Below are 14245 nucleotides of genomic sequence, written 5' to 3'. Positions count from 1 at the left end.
ACCTTAGCCTCACTCTAGGAGGATACCAGTGGCACCAGCATTAGATGGGAGCAGATTTTTGTACAGAAGGAAAAGGGTCTTTGTGTGCATGTAGGTGCATGGTTTGTTCTGACCTAAGTCTGCTTGTAGTTTTTTTATGCAATTATTAAATCATACAATAAATTCGCTATTTTTCTTGATTATAGTATAGCCATACTTAGTATAGACATACTAAGACTAAAATGTCAAAGTAGGTAGCTTGAAATAAGAATCTTTCCTTTGTTTTTCTGAGAGAAAATCAACCTTGTACATGGCCTTGACTGTCTTTATCTCTCTGTCAAAATATTTAGAAATTCTTTTGCCAGTCTCAGCTCTTAAAAGCGTTGGCACTTCCAGTCATGATGGCTTGACCAAACACTTTAGTGTTTGCACATCTCTCTGCTCTCTTACTTATTTGCATAGATGAACTCTGTTGATGATTGCACTTCAGCGCCTACTTTTTTATATCTCTGTTTTAGGGCTAATTACCTTGAATAGTAGGTTTTAGAAGACATGAAGTACTTTTTTAAAAAGTCTGTGTTGCAGACTGCCTTGGTATGTTGAACCTTGAAATACTTGATAGCTGCAATTTACTTTAAATGGAAAATGCCTGTAATTAAATTTCCATTTAAAAAGTAAGCCATTTATAGAGTACATTTTTATTCCATTCCTCCTTTAGTTTTGCATTTCAATAAAATAGTTACATTTTTATGATGTATTTTAATACATTAGCTTAGAATTTAAAAAAACAACTGCAACATGACTGTGATGCTGAAAACTGGAAATTTACCTGTAGAATCTTTGAAAGATGACTTACTGTGTTCTGTAAAATCTCAAAATTTGAAAAGCTGTATTTAGACATAGCGAGATACATAATTGCATTTCGTCCTAGTCTCCTGACTACAGTGATTACACTGAACATATTCCTAACATTTCTCTTACTTTCTGCCTTCTGCTGGTGGGGAAAGGATGAAAGGAATGGAGGTAATACAAAACAACACGCATGTTTTCATGTTGCCTTAATGTTTAATTTTATGAAATTCTTAAATCATTTTGAAATTGATTTCTTGGAAAGTTGCTGCTCCACACATGAGTATCTTCAGGCCCCCACATTTCATAGAAGCTTTTGAACAATAAGTAAAGGATTGTTAGCATAAGAAATAAAACCTTCACAAGAAGTAGGACAAAAATATATGAAATTAATTCCAAGAAGACGCTAACATTTCAAAGACCTTCACTGCTTTTCAGACTTAATGTTGTACTTTTCTCTTTACTTCATTGCCTTTCTTTATGGGTATTTGTGTTCTTGCATGGTCCCCAGTATAGGATTTTCCTTTTTAAATAATGTACAAGCCGTCATCCACAGAATAAAGATTCAAACTCCTAAATAATACAATGTGGAACAAACGGGTTACTTTTACCTTTCATTCTTCTTTTCTTCTGCGTTGTGTGCTGTGACATGAATTTCTGATTCATGAATGCTCTCTCCTGTCATAGAATCAGGCTTAACTTTACTGAGCTGGGCTCTGGAGTAGTCCAAGCTACATGACTGAGTAAAGATCTTAATGTGCTAGTTCCTATATTCCTATATTCAGTGCTTGAAACTGCATCCAGTTTTCTTAGCAAATCTGTATCTGCAGAATTTCTCTTCTTTGATCTGTCTTGCCATATTGTCATTCATTATAGTTTCTTCATTGTGATGATGTTAAATCATCGTATATGAAATTTATCTTGTACACTCTTTAAGCTTGAGCAAAAAAAGTGTGAAAGAAAAATAGATTGATATTTATTATGACTTTTTATATATGATTTTTTTTAATTTAACTTGTTTTTCTAAGGAATGTTATCATTATGTGTTTAAAAACATACTGTTCTATGTTTCCCCTTGCATTTAAAAATGTACTTTCCTAATGTAAGCAGGATTTGCGTGCAAATACAGAAGTTACATAATTTTACAAAACTTGTTGTTTTGCGATCTGTTCTGGAGAACACAGACTTCTGCATCTCTGAACACTATCAGTAGTTTTTCCTGGGAGCCACAGTGATCTTTTAAATTACATGAAGTTGCTTTGAGAATACTTCTGGGTAGTATGCATGTCTGTAAACCAGCTTATACTGACCTACCTATGTTTCAAAATCCAATGTAAATAAATATATATTTCTTCATAATTGTTTCATATTTAACACTTATATTTGTTCAGCAGTTTAAATTTTTGCATACTTTACTTACTGTGTGATTAGTGATGCATATAAGGTGAAATAACTTCATGATTGCACTGTACCAAAATGGTACAAAACAGAACAAAATGGTACCAAAACAGAAATAACCTCATGATTGCACTGGGCCAAAATGCCAAACATCTTTGCTAGCTATAGAATTAAGAATTGTTTAACTAGTTTCAATACTGAATATAGAAGGAAGGAATTCTGTATGGATTCATTGGATTCATTATGAAATCCTACCCTGTTTATACTGTTTTTAGCATTTCCCTGTTCTTTCTGGATATTTTAAATTATAACAGTGTACATGTCATGTTCTAGTGGCTATGGTATAGGAAAATATGTATGTGTATCAAGAACTATTTTTACAAATCTGGTATTGTGAAGTAAATTATGTATTGATCAGAAAAAGGTATACATGTTTATCTTAATGGTAAGAACCAGAATATTGACTTGAAGGAAGATATTCTAGTAATTTTGAAAGCATAAACATGTGGGAGTGTTATCACACTCTCATAGCAGTGATGGCAAAAATAGGACAATAAAAAAAAGGCAAGACATGCCTCAGACTGTAGCATCATAGAAAAGGAAAAGTCATCAGGACTTCAGCTTTTCTGTGTAGGCATTTAATCTGATGCACAATGACTATTTTCGTGTGCTTTGTGGTACTTCTGCTCCAGTTAAGGCTCATAGTCTCAACATCTGTGTGGAAAATCACCAGACAGTGGTGCTAGGAGGACTGGAGGAGACATGCAGCCCGTCTCAAGTTTAAATTTCTAGCTAAGATACGTAGTCCACAAACTTTAGTTGTCTTCAAAGATCAGGGCATTGTTCCTCGGGTTCCAGAAATGAATCCCTGTTTGTTTTTGCAGTTCACTTACACAGAGATTAAAGGATGGGACATTAATGGAGGTACGAAGTAGCCACTTTCCTATCCATTGTAATTGTGTATCCTGTGATCAGGTTTCTTATGTATCGTGGTGGGGCATTATCCCACAGAATTTATTAGTGAAGAAGAGTTACTAGAAATAGAGCACTACCTAATGACAATCATGAAGAGTTGCTGGACAACCCTACCAAATTAGAGCATGATGTACTTTCTCTCTCTTGAACCCTGTAGATCAAGGCAGGGTGGTGTAGGGAAGAGCCTGAGCCCTGGAACTAGTTTTAAATTCAAAAGGAAATTAGCAAAATTTTGTGGCTTGCTCATTACAGCTTAGACTAATGGCAGGTTTGCATCTTGGACATGGAGATGCTTAAGTTACCTCCAAAGAAGGAAACATGTCCGTGAGTGTTCAAGCTGTTCCCTAACTGAAATGTTAGGTAGCACTAGCTTAGGTGTGGTGCCACCAAAATGCATCTGGTACAGCGTTTGGACTTAGTGTATCCTAATGTGGTGGGGCCTTTATGAATTTGCAAGCATGTACCTGCCATATACATAGGGTCTCTGCACTGAGCCACACCTGTAGGCATTTTTTCCATGAGGTAATGATCTTTATTGGTATTTAAGTCAATAAATTTCCATGTGAAAGACTAAGAACTCAGAGAAAAAATGAGGTGAGATTTTTCTGCACTGGTAAAATTAACACTGGTCATGAGAAAATTCAAGTATCATAAACAAAGTTTTTGTTGAGTAGTGTTGTAATAGAAGTAGTTTCAATATTGGGCAGTGCATAGGAAGTCCAATGAGTAGTTCCAGGTTGTGGGAGGGAGGGAGCTGACAGAAGCAAGAGCTTTTTGGAGCAAGAGATGGAAAGAGGTTGTTTGTTATACCTAAGGATTTCTTACTCATTTGAATGAGGGAAATTTAAATGTATTTGAGAGAGAAAATATGAGAAATTAGGTAAAGAGGACAGGGAACTAGATCTAATCTAAAGCTTAAGGAGACAACTGTCCTGACATTTTACTTCTGTGCATCAGAAAGACATAATTAATATAATAATTTAGGACTTCAGTGAAATCTGAAATGGTTGTGTCCTTTTGAAATAAAATTACTTGTGGAGGAGCTGTCTGTAATGACTTCATTTCTTTAACACCTTGATCCTGGAAAATAACTGATAAAGCCTAATTTAGGATACTAACTGTTTAAAGCATTAAGCTATTTTTTGGTTGGTTCCCCCCCTCCCCCCCCAAGAGTTCTGTAGCTTTGTTCTGGCTTTTTAAAACTTGGTGGTAATTTTACTGGACTGTTTCAAAGCCAGCTACTATATTTTGTATCCATCAGCATTATTCCATTGGCTTGAATGAAATAATAGTGCTTTACATAATCTGTTGACCTAGCCATTTCCTCTTGAAAGCTTATCATCAATGAAACAATAGAAGAGGAGAAATACGCATTAAAAATATTAACTGAAATTTTCTTTGGTTGAAATGTTATATAATAATTTTGCTTGTATAGCGTCAGTAAAGCCAAATATCAGGTCACTTGCCTAGAGAAATCTTTATTGGAAGACATAGAAAATTCAGTTCCCTGCAAAGCCAGTACAGAATCTACCTGTTCTGAGTCCACAATTTGTTCATAATTGATGAGTGTGGGGCTTCCTTTTTTAGATACTTTTACAGCAATGAGAATATTTCATGGGACACAGTTTTTTGGGTTAGCGAGAAAATAAATAAGCTGAATATAAGCCTTAGGTATTTTTCCATGGTTTTAAAATATCTAAGTGATACATTTGCACTTTTAAAGTACAGTGAAACCCAAACTCACTGCCTTGTTGTTAAAGGTCTTCTACTTGAAAGCTTGAAAGTTTCTTTACTATAACTAGAACTTGATGGAGAATTCTGTCTGTTGAGTCTGCCTAGGTACACTGATGCAGTAACAGGAATAGGCACTTAATTATTGCTCAATTTAATTGAAGAGTAAGGATATTAGTTTCTTTAGTTTTTTGTAGGATATCACATGACTTTTTCTCCCCTCATTAATGGAAATATTACTGAACTGTAGCAAAATGAGAACAGAGGGAAAACAAACCAAACCCTGAAAATCTATCCATCCTGTTTTATATAGGAAGTTTTTTCCCTGACTATATTAATTTTTAAAATAAATGCAATATTAAGGTCTAACTTTGACAAAAACTGAGCTTCTCCAAAGTGTTCTCTGAAATCTGTACCTGTTTAAGTCAAGACAAATATGTTTCTAGATGATAGAGATGCCACCTATTTGAAAGAAATTTCCTAATGTGTAACTATGTTATTGAAGCAAAGAATTTTAAGACCTGAAATCCTTTTACAACCATAATTCACATTTCTTTCAAAATGTAACACAAGAGCTATAGTTACTCGTTCATTTATTTATGTACAGGTTAGAGGCATTATCCTTGTTCCTTTCCCAAGCTTATTTGAAATGTTCATATAACAAACTTCTGGTATGTTCACGTACAACCCAGTTAATTAGAGAGTTACTCTCCAAAGGGGTAGAGTAAAAGATAAATGTGATTTTAATAAAGACAAGAGAGAATACAAAAGAGAAAGTGGAAGTAATGAGTAAAGAAAGGAGAAATAAAGACAGACTCTTTGGTTTTGACACTTCTTCAAGTAATCCTTGGATGTATTGGTGTGGTAGGGCTTCAAGTAATCCTTGGATGTATTCGTCAGACACAGGTTTATTCTAGTTGCAATTTTGAAGTGTCTGTGTATGATCCTTCTGTTAAATGGGAGTTGCATAGCAGTACTAGGCTTGCAAAAATACAGATGAGGACTACCTAAATTGGTTGTACTTTTAAAAATGTTCCAGACAGTTTTATTTTGATCTTTTTAAACCAGTATATTTCTCAGAGCTAATTTTGTGATAAATAATAAGCTGTAAGCCAACAATCTCCAAAATTATTCCTTCCTTCCCAATAAAATACTAACAAAACTTAAATTTGCCCTAAATATTTCAAATAATGTTGTTTCTTTGCTAGAATATGAATAGCTGTCTCAATAATTGATATGATCTGTGTAGATGGATACCTTACTATGTAATGAGTGTACTTAAGGTAACATGGTGAATTTTGCACTCCAAGCAGACATGCTCCTGCTGTGCGGGCCCACAGTCGAGTATGAAGCATAAGTGAGATAATCACATTGAGGTTAAACAAGTCTTCTGCTTATGTCAAATTTTTGTCATAGTTTGAAAACTAGTTTAAAAAGTAATTTTTAAAATGAATATATCAAATCAAATTAAGCACTTCTCTAGTATCATGAGTTTTCCCGAATTGTAAGTCATTGAATTTAAATGACAGATTTCTCAGTCCATCTTTGGAATGGGTATACACACTCCTGTTGAGTTATTAGGGGAATGTAGGAAAGATGATTATAGATCATCACCTGCTGCATCAAGTGCATTATTGCATCTTTTGGTAGTTAGGCTTACAGAAACGTGGTTCTTGCTTTTCTAAGGCTATCAAAAAGTGCAGCGTGGAAACCACAGTTACTGTAACAAGAATCAATGATGTAATCCAAATTAAATTTACATACTCTATTAATGTGTATCAAAGAATATTATATTTATATATCAAAACAAACAATGGTAGAAATTAATAACTGAGAATTCTTGTTTTCCAATTCAGGTCAAGAGGTGGAGAACTGAATTTCAGTTTCCATATGCAAAATAATGTTATGTGGATACTTGCATTAATCTGTCTTATCTTGGTCATAAATAGTGGTTTAAAATCTTTGTATAAAAAGCCATGAGTGGTTTATAATTCCCCATATTGTGTGTGTCTCCATTTTTAAGACATTTCAAGTCTTCAGGTATTATCTGATATAACCATTTCTTGCTAGATCTGACAGGATTCATGTTCTCTTTCAGGAGACGCTGATAGATTGGTGTGATGAAAAGGAACTTAATTTGATTTTAACAACTGGAGGAACAGGGTTTGCACCGCGAGATGTCACTCCAGAGGTGAGATAGTCCGTGAATAGAAAAATCTACCCTTTTGTGCAAAAATGCATGAGTCTCGGGGAGGTGAGGGTGGTTTGTTTTTTTTTAATTTTCTCTGTAACTTTACTTTGCAGTATCTGTGGATGGGTCAAGTGATACACAACTTGGAACCAGAAAAAAAGTAATAGAAAATATAGCACAAGAGAATTACTCTGACCTTGGGTACTGACCCAAAACAATTTTCAAACTAAAATGTGATACAGTATAATGGTTTTCCAGTCCCCTCACAAAACAAAATTCTAATGGCTTTGTGGTGCCATTTTCCTTAGCACTGCAGTACAACACTGCTAAGCAAAATTTTGTGTAGCTGTTGTTGTGTCTTGTGAAAGGAAGAGTGGGATAAGGGAGATGGATCTGCTTGTCAGGAAAAACTAAACAAGCACAGAGGTGGAGGTAATCTGCACCAGTAAATGTTGGTCAGGAAATTTGCTTACATTACACTTACATGAAGCTAAAGTAAGGGGGGAAAATGAGAAGAGTAACCTAATGACCGCGTGGCCATGAGTTGTCATGTGAAATGACTGTGTGATTGTTCTTGAAGTATTTTGTTATTTATGGTTCCAAATTAGATTAACATGAACTTTTCAAGTCACATCTTTCATTTGATGTGATTGTGTTCACTAAAAGGCAGAATTAAGATTGAGTGAGTTGTGTTTATTTGCATGATTAAACATACCTAGATTTCTCTTAAGTACTCACGTATGTTTTCAATTTGTTAGACTCTCAAGTTGATTTGAGTTCCTTACAGCATATCTACAATGCTTTTTACTTACACGTGTTTTGTCACATGCCTGAAGTTCAACATGTTAGGAATCTAAAAGCATTTTAAAATTTATTTTATAATGTTGGTGTAACTAGAGAAACATGTAAACAAAATGCTCCTGTTCTTTACTTCTGATGGAACTAGGAACCTTGAGTAACTAAAACCTGCTGGCAGCCTGTGTATCAGGAAATGGGAACAATGTTAAGATGAGCACAGTGTGGTACCTAGTGAAACTGAGTTTGCAGATTATTCCCTTTGCTAAAGCCACCATAAGGGAAAAATGAGTTGGTTAAATTTGTCTCTTGCTTGCAAACTAAAATAATGCTTTGGAAGGTTGTGTAACCAGGACTGTGTAGAAGGAGGGATGAATTTCTGCTTCAGTTTTCCTTTGTGCAGGGTCGAGCCTAGGCAGCAGTGCCAGACAAAGCATTGTAGCCAGTGCAAAAAATTAGCTACATATTCTCAAGGAGCATTTGGGACAAAAAATAAACAAATGAGAACTCTACAACAAACACGTAGTATTTTCTTTACTCTGCCTAGCTGTTACTCAAACCAATTAACACAGGTAGGGATGATTTTTTTATCAGTTTTGTTGGGTAAGACATTCTGATAGTTATCTGAGTTGTTACTGTGTCTGTATAGTAAAAGCACAATGATCTAAAAATCATTAATATCTTGTACTGAAGAAAAACTGTGTTGTTTTTCACTTAAGTTGGATTAACTTTAATCACAGTGGAGATATGGAATCCCAGATTTGTTACAAAGTGGTGATGACAAGCGTTGTTCCCATGATAGGATTTATTACATCATTCAGTTAAACAAATTATTTTAAGGGAAGAAAATCAGTTTGCCAGTATGTGTCATACCAAAAACATACTAAGAAGCCTAAGTTTTGTCCCCATATTTTATGTCTTTTGGGTCAATGAGAAAACACAAAATGGAAAATTCATTATGTCAACATGAAATGTGCAATAAGAAGCCTTTAGGAAGACTTGCATTGATGTAGAAATTGGTTTTCACCCTTTGTGTGTGTGGTGTTGGTTCAGCACACTCTCATCACTGAGCTGACAATGAAAGGATGTGATCATGGTGTTGTGCTATGGAGATGTCATCTTTAGGATGTTAATTTAAAACTTTAAAGAATTGAATTTGATAATGGAAAATGTTTTACTGTTTTTCCTTAGAATAGAGACAGTAGTCTGTTGAATCATTCTTCCACTGGCATGTTTCAGTCCTGCTTCTCCTTAATTACTTTGTACTCTGGATTTGGAAGCAGGTTTCTCTGTTCCTTTTCTATAGATGTATAATTGTACATACACAATAAAGGGAGTTCCCAAGAATAATTGCAACCCAAAGACTTAATATTAATTGAATTTTGTAATTATTGATAAAAATGAAATTAAGTGCCTAGCATAATGTAACTAAAAATGGCTTCTTGCTATCTCAGAAATATGTGATTAAGCGTCCCAAAAAATTGGTAGTTTCCCCACTCACTTTGCCTTTTGAACACTCTATCAGAACCATTCCAGGTTATGGCAGTTGTTTCAGTGATGTGTAAGAATTTTTTCTTGTAATGGAATGGAAGATTTTAGGAATATTTGTAATATCTGTTTTTTCTTGCCTGTTCATAAATTTATAGCCTCAGTCTAGTCAGTGTGTGGAGAAGAGCTTTTGAATTAGTTCCTAGGATTCACATTTTGAGGGTCAAAGACCAGTTTGCTTGAGCCGTGTGAATATCCTTCACTTTCTTGACTACACAACTAGAAGTGATGAAATGCATGTGGATATTTAAAAAATAAATTCACTCAATGGGTGGCTGAATTTGAAACTAAGTGTGTTATAGGCATTACTAGTGAATGCTGGAATTCTTAACTGTTATGGCAGTTGGTGGTAGTTTGCATTTGTACTAAAGCTGAAGTGTAGGCCTAATTTTGTAGATATAACCACTTTTTTTTTTTTTTTTTACAAGGTAATTTCTCATATAATTTATGGGAATAGTCTTTAAATCTCTGCTGGAGTTTGCTCATACAGTCTGCTTCTTGATTTAAAAAGTTTTTGTTGCTGGACAGAGATCCAAGTATCACCCAAGTTTATTTAGGGAACTTTCGCTTTGTATTTCCAGGTGCAAACATTTATTTCTTGGAACTACAGTACTTCAGTGGTAGTTCTTACAGAATGTTGATAACAATATACATTAACTTTTGTGAAAAAATTAAATAATGTTGCAGCATTGATAACAATCACTAGGAATCCTGCGATATTAATCTATTTTCTCTGTTGCTGTTGCTCAGTACAAAGGGAAGGAAAAAAAATCTCATGTCCGTGGGTGCTCTGCTGAGTTTTGTCTTCTGCATTTTTACATTTATTCTTTTGCAAAATTGTGCATTCAAAAAATTCACTTGTCTGTCTCCTAACAGTCTTCTAGCTGTTTTCTTATCCTTTGTCTCTAGTATGGTTCTGTGCGAGTCTCGTTTGCCCATCTATGAGAGTAATTTTGTGTACTTAGATAATAGCAGTGGAAATCAGCGTATTGTCCTCAACTGATGATAGACATTCTTGAGCTGTGTCACAATGTGTACTCACAAGTAGTTCATCCACACTGCAGGTAATTTTGAGCCCTCAGATTTTAAGATAATACTTTATAAAAAACACAGAAGAGCTGTTTTCCAGCATGTAATACCAGACAGATGTTTTCTTACAGTCATTTTGAGTGTTCTGGAAAATTTGTGAATCTTCTTTCAGTTCTTGCTGTTTATATTCTTCAATATTTATGAACTGGTTTAAAATGTATGTAGACACACACTTGTTTTCATTTAGTCTGAAAATATATGCATACTTATTTATTCTTTCATCAGAGTTCTGTAAGAACTCATGAAAAGAAATCATTGTTGTCTGGAACTCCCTTCTATTCATCAATAGTTTCTGAAAAATCGTGCTCAGGGTGAACAAAATACTCCAAACATACCACACAGAAGCCATGTTTGGATAGAAGAAAGTCTCGTCTTTTATGGTATGTCTTTTTATATTCAGTTCAAAATTGCAGCAGCATTTTTATAATTATTGCCAAATGCACATTTTCTATCATTCTGTTCTTCCCCATTCTCTAAGGTATCTCTCATGGATTTTTTCTTCAAATTACATTTTACTTCTGCAGACTATTTTAATATCTGTGTTCTTCCATTTCTCTGTCTCGAGTAATGTTGGAAGCCCTCTTGATCTCTATTATTTTCAGGTTTTATGTGGTTTTTTTTCTGTTTGTTTGCTTCCACTTTAACTTTGTTAATGAAATGAGATGCTTATGACACAATGGGATAGTCACGTTGTATCCATACTCTCACAGCAACACATTCCATCAAAGTAACCCAAATCCACCGAGACTTAAACTTTTCAAATAACAATTTCCATTTAATAGGCAGCAACTTAAACCAGAAATAATATATAGGAGGTTTTTGTCCTCCCTGGTTCAAATACTGCCTTTCCAGAGCAGCAGGATTTCTGGTATTGTTTGTTGTGAATATAGGACTACTTCTGTTCTTCCTCAGCAATATTTTATTACTGGCACTGGACCAAAAGAAAATAATTTCCATTTTACAAACTGTCACTTCAGGATGGCTCCATAGTGTGGAGGAATGAAGCCTTCATCTCACATGGGACATAAGTGGTTTTGTGATAGGAATAATATGAAATTGTACAACCTCTAATAATCCAGGCTAATGTTTCAGGTTTTTCCCCTTCAGCATTCCAGGTACCCTCCAATTTAATAGCTATTTTAAGAAAATATTTCTGTAGTCTCTTTTAAAACTGTAGCTTTTCATATCTCTTAATAAAGGTCTTGCTCTGAGTTAAGTTTGATTTCTGTGGTGAGCTATTGTATAACAATATGTGCAGTGTATGGATGACATCTGACCCTGTAACTTGCCATCAGACCTTTTGAGGCCTTCATAGTTCTTAGAAAATTGTTTCCAACCCAGCTTGCTCCTGAAGCGTCAGCATTACAAAATCTTGCTACGTGCATCTAATCCTCAAAGGTGCTTAAATGGAGCGGATTGCTGTGTGACAGACTCCTTCCAAATTCTCTGCTACTCTTGTAGAAGTTTATCAGCAACTCTGTGAAGTACCATTCCCTTTTTCTTAGTCCTCCAGGCAGTTCCTAGCTTATATGATTAGGTCTTTATCTAGTCTGCTTTTATTTTTCAATAAAATTTATTATTTGAAATATTGTATTTGGTGTTATAAAATTCAAATATATTTATGTGCCATAATACTTCAATTTAAAATTATATGTTTAGATTTTTAATCTTTCTTGGGAAGGCATGTTATTATAGCAGAATTGATGTGTTTAGTTGCAGAAGTTATCACTAAACATCTATGACCAGTTTCTTTGAGAAGCAGCAGTATACAAATTATTTGCACCACACAGTACACTGTCAGTTTATAGGAGTATCTGTGTCTTGAGAAATTCCACTCTGATTTAGCTGACTTACAAAGGGCTGAGGAGTGTCTTTCTCTTCTCTTCTCTTCTCTTCTCTTCTCTTCTCTTCTCTTCTCTTCTCTTCTCTTCTCTTCTCTTCTCTTCTCTTCTCTTCTCTTCTCTTCTCTTCTCTTCTCTTCTCTTCTCTTCTCTTCTCTTCTCTTCTCTTCTCTTCTCTTCTCTTCTCTTCTCTTCTCTTCTCTTCTCTTCTCTTCTTTGTGTTTCTCAGGGAAATTTGGTAGCACACCCTCATCACTGAAAGGCTTGGTTGTGTTATCATCAACTGCAGTTGCTGCATGGAAACACCTGCGAGCTGCTCAGACTCCTTTAGTGGGAAATGTGAGGGGCAAGAAAGGCAGATCCCATTTCAGCTCCATTTACTCAACTATCTGAGATTACTCAAAAAAATAACACCATCAAAAAAATACAGATAATACTTGTCTGTATATGGGAATGATATGTCTAAAATGCAAAGCTGCATATTTTTATTGACATTCCTTTTAAAAAGTTTCAACTGTCACCGTGGATATAGAAAAATATTTTTAAAAAAGGATGGTAAAAGTATGAAGGTAAAAAGAGAGATGCCTTCTGTGAGAGTTACACAACCCAGTCTGTTTAGTTTATCGTGAAGAACACTGATAAGTAACTTTGATTTAGCCTGTACTTTCTTTGGGAAATAGTGTACAATGCTAAAGGCTTTGTAAGGTACCAAAGGCTTTCTTTACCTACTAAAGAGAATTGTAAAAATAGCTGATAATAGAAAGTTTGAGCCAGAAAAATCTAATAAAATCATTATAATTAAAGGCTTTATGTGTTTGGGTTAGGGTTTGTTGGTTTAAGAGATTAATCACACAAGCAAATTCCCTAAAGAATTCTTCTAAAGTATTCTTCATTTCAATTCTGGCAAATCAAAAGAGTTGGCTAGTGGGAAAAATGTCTTATAAAACTCAAGTTATCTTGTACTTCTTGCAGAAATCATGGATGATGTTAAAATCAATGATCCTGCACTTACAGCCTTATGTTCTGTATGTGTTAGATAAGAAGATAGTTTGAATCAAATGATATCCTGAAATTAATAATGAAACTAATTTATTTCCTGAATTCAAAAGGAATACATTAATTGCTTTTGTCCCTTTTTTGAAAATGTGAAATCCTGACAATATTGGCTGAGAACGCTGGGGCAAATATCTTTTTAGTTACTTAACCAATGTATTAACCTTCTGTGTAAAGTTGTCTGGCTGTCATATCATAAAGGTAATGCTAATAGAATTCCATCAAGCCTTTGGTTATTTTTGCTCATTTGAGGGTCAGCTTTTATTTGCTTTTTTTAAGGTGTCCTTAAAACTTTTGAATAGTAAATAGAGGCTGTGTTTTTTGAGTTTCAAACATGTAGGAAATATTTGCAAGCTCTGCTGAAAAGACCAGTAAAGCAGTAGTAAGGAATTTGAATGTTTCATAAAATGAGAAACAAAGCCGCAGTAATGAGCCAGAAAATCTCACCTTTTTGCTGAATTTTGAAATTAAAGGGTTTTTTCCAAGGTAATTTAGGAATGGCAGTTGGAAGAGGGCTGGCATGTCCTGAGAGTGGACAAATGGTTCCTGTGTGGGTGAACCCAGTACATCCAAAAGTACAACCCAGATGAACAATATGATTATGGTGTGCTTTTTTAATAGGGTTAAGAGAAGAGTTTTACTCCTCTTGGTTTTACTGGTGCCTTTTAGCTGTGTTTTCACTGTAGACCCCACAGCTCATGTGGACATTTCTCTATTAGTTTAAATAAACTGGCTTGTCTCCTATCAGCAGTGTAACCACAACAGTGAATATCTTGCAGTCCTTTCTGTAACTGGG

General features: G+C 34.8%; 1 protein-coding gene across 20 annotated transcripts in view; it reads left to right on the top strand.

Annotated features, from left to right (window-relative positions):
- The window catches only part of GPHN (gephyrin), a 271041-nt gene that overhangs the window by 135374 nt on the left and 121422 nt on the right, over nucleotides 1-14245 (top strand). For all 20 annotated transcript variants that reach the window (XM_038137440.1, XM_038137426.1, XM_038137424.1 and 17 more), the window contains one exon: nucleotides 7031-7123. In XM_038137440.1, coding sequence (XP_037993368.1) covers nucleotides 7031-7123 — 93 coding nt within the window. The remainder of the gene's footprint in view (nucleotides 1-7030; nucleotides 7124-14245) is intronic.

This window comes from Motacilla alba, chromosome 5 (genome assembly GCF_015832195.1).
Source record: "Motacilla alba alba isolate MOTALB_02 chromosome 5, Motacilla_alba_V1.0_pri, whole genome shotgun sequence".
In the NCBI taxonomy this organism is placed as follows: domain Eukaryota; kingdom Metazoa; phylum Chordata; class Aves; order Passeriformes; family Motacillidae; genus Motacilla; species Motacilla alba.
Note: the sequence above shows the minus strand (reverse complement) of the source record. Positions and strands in the feature narration are given on the sequence as shown.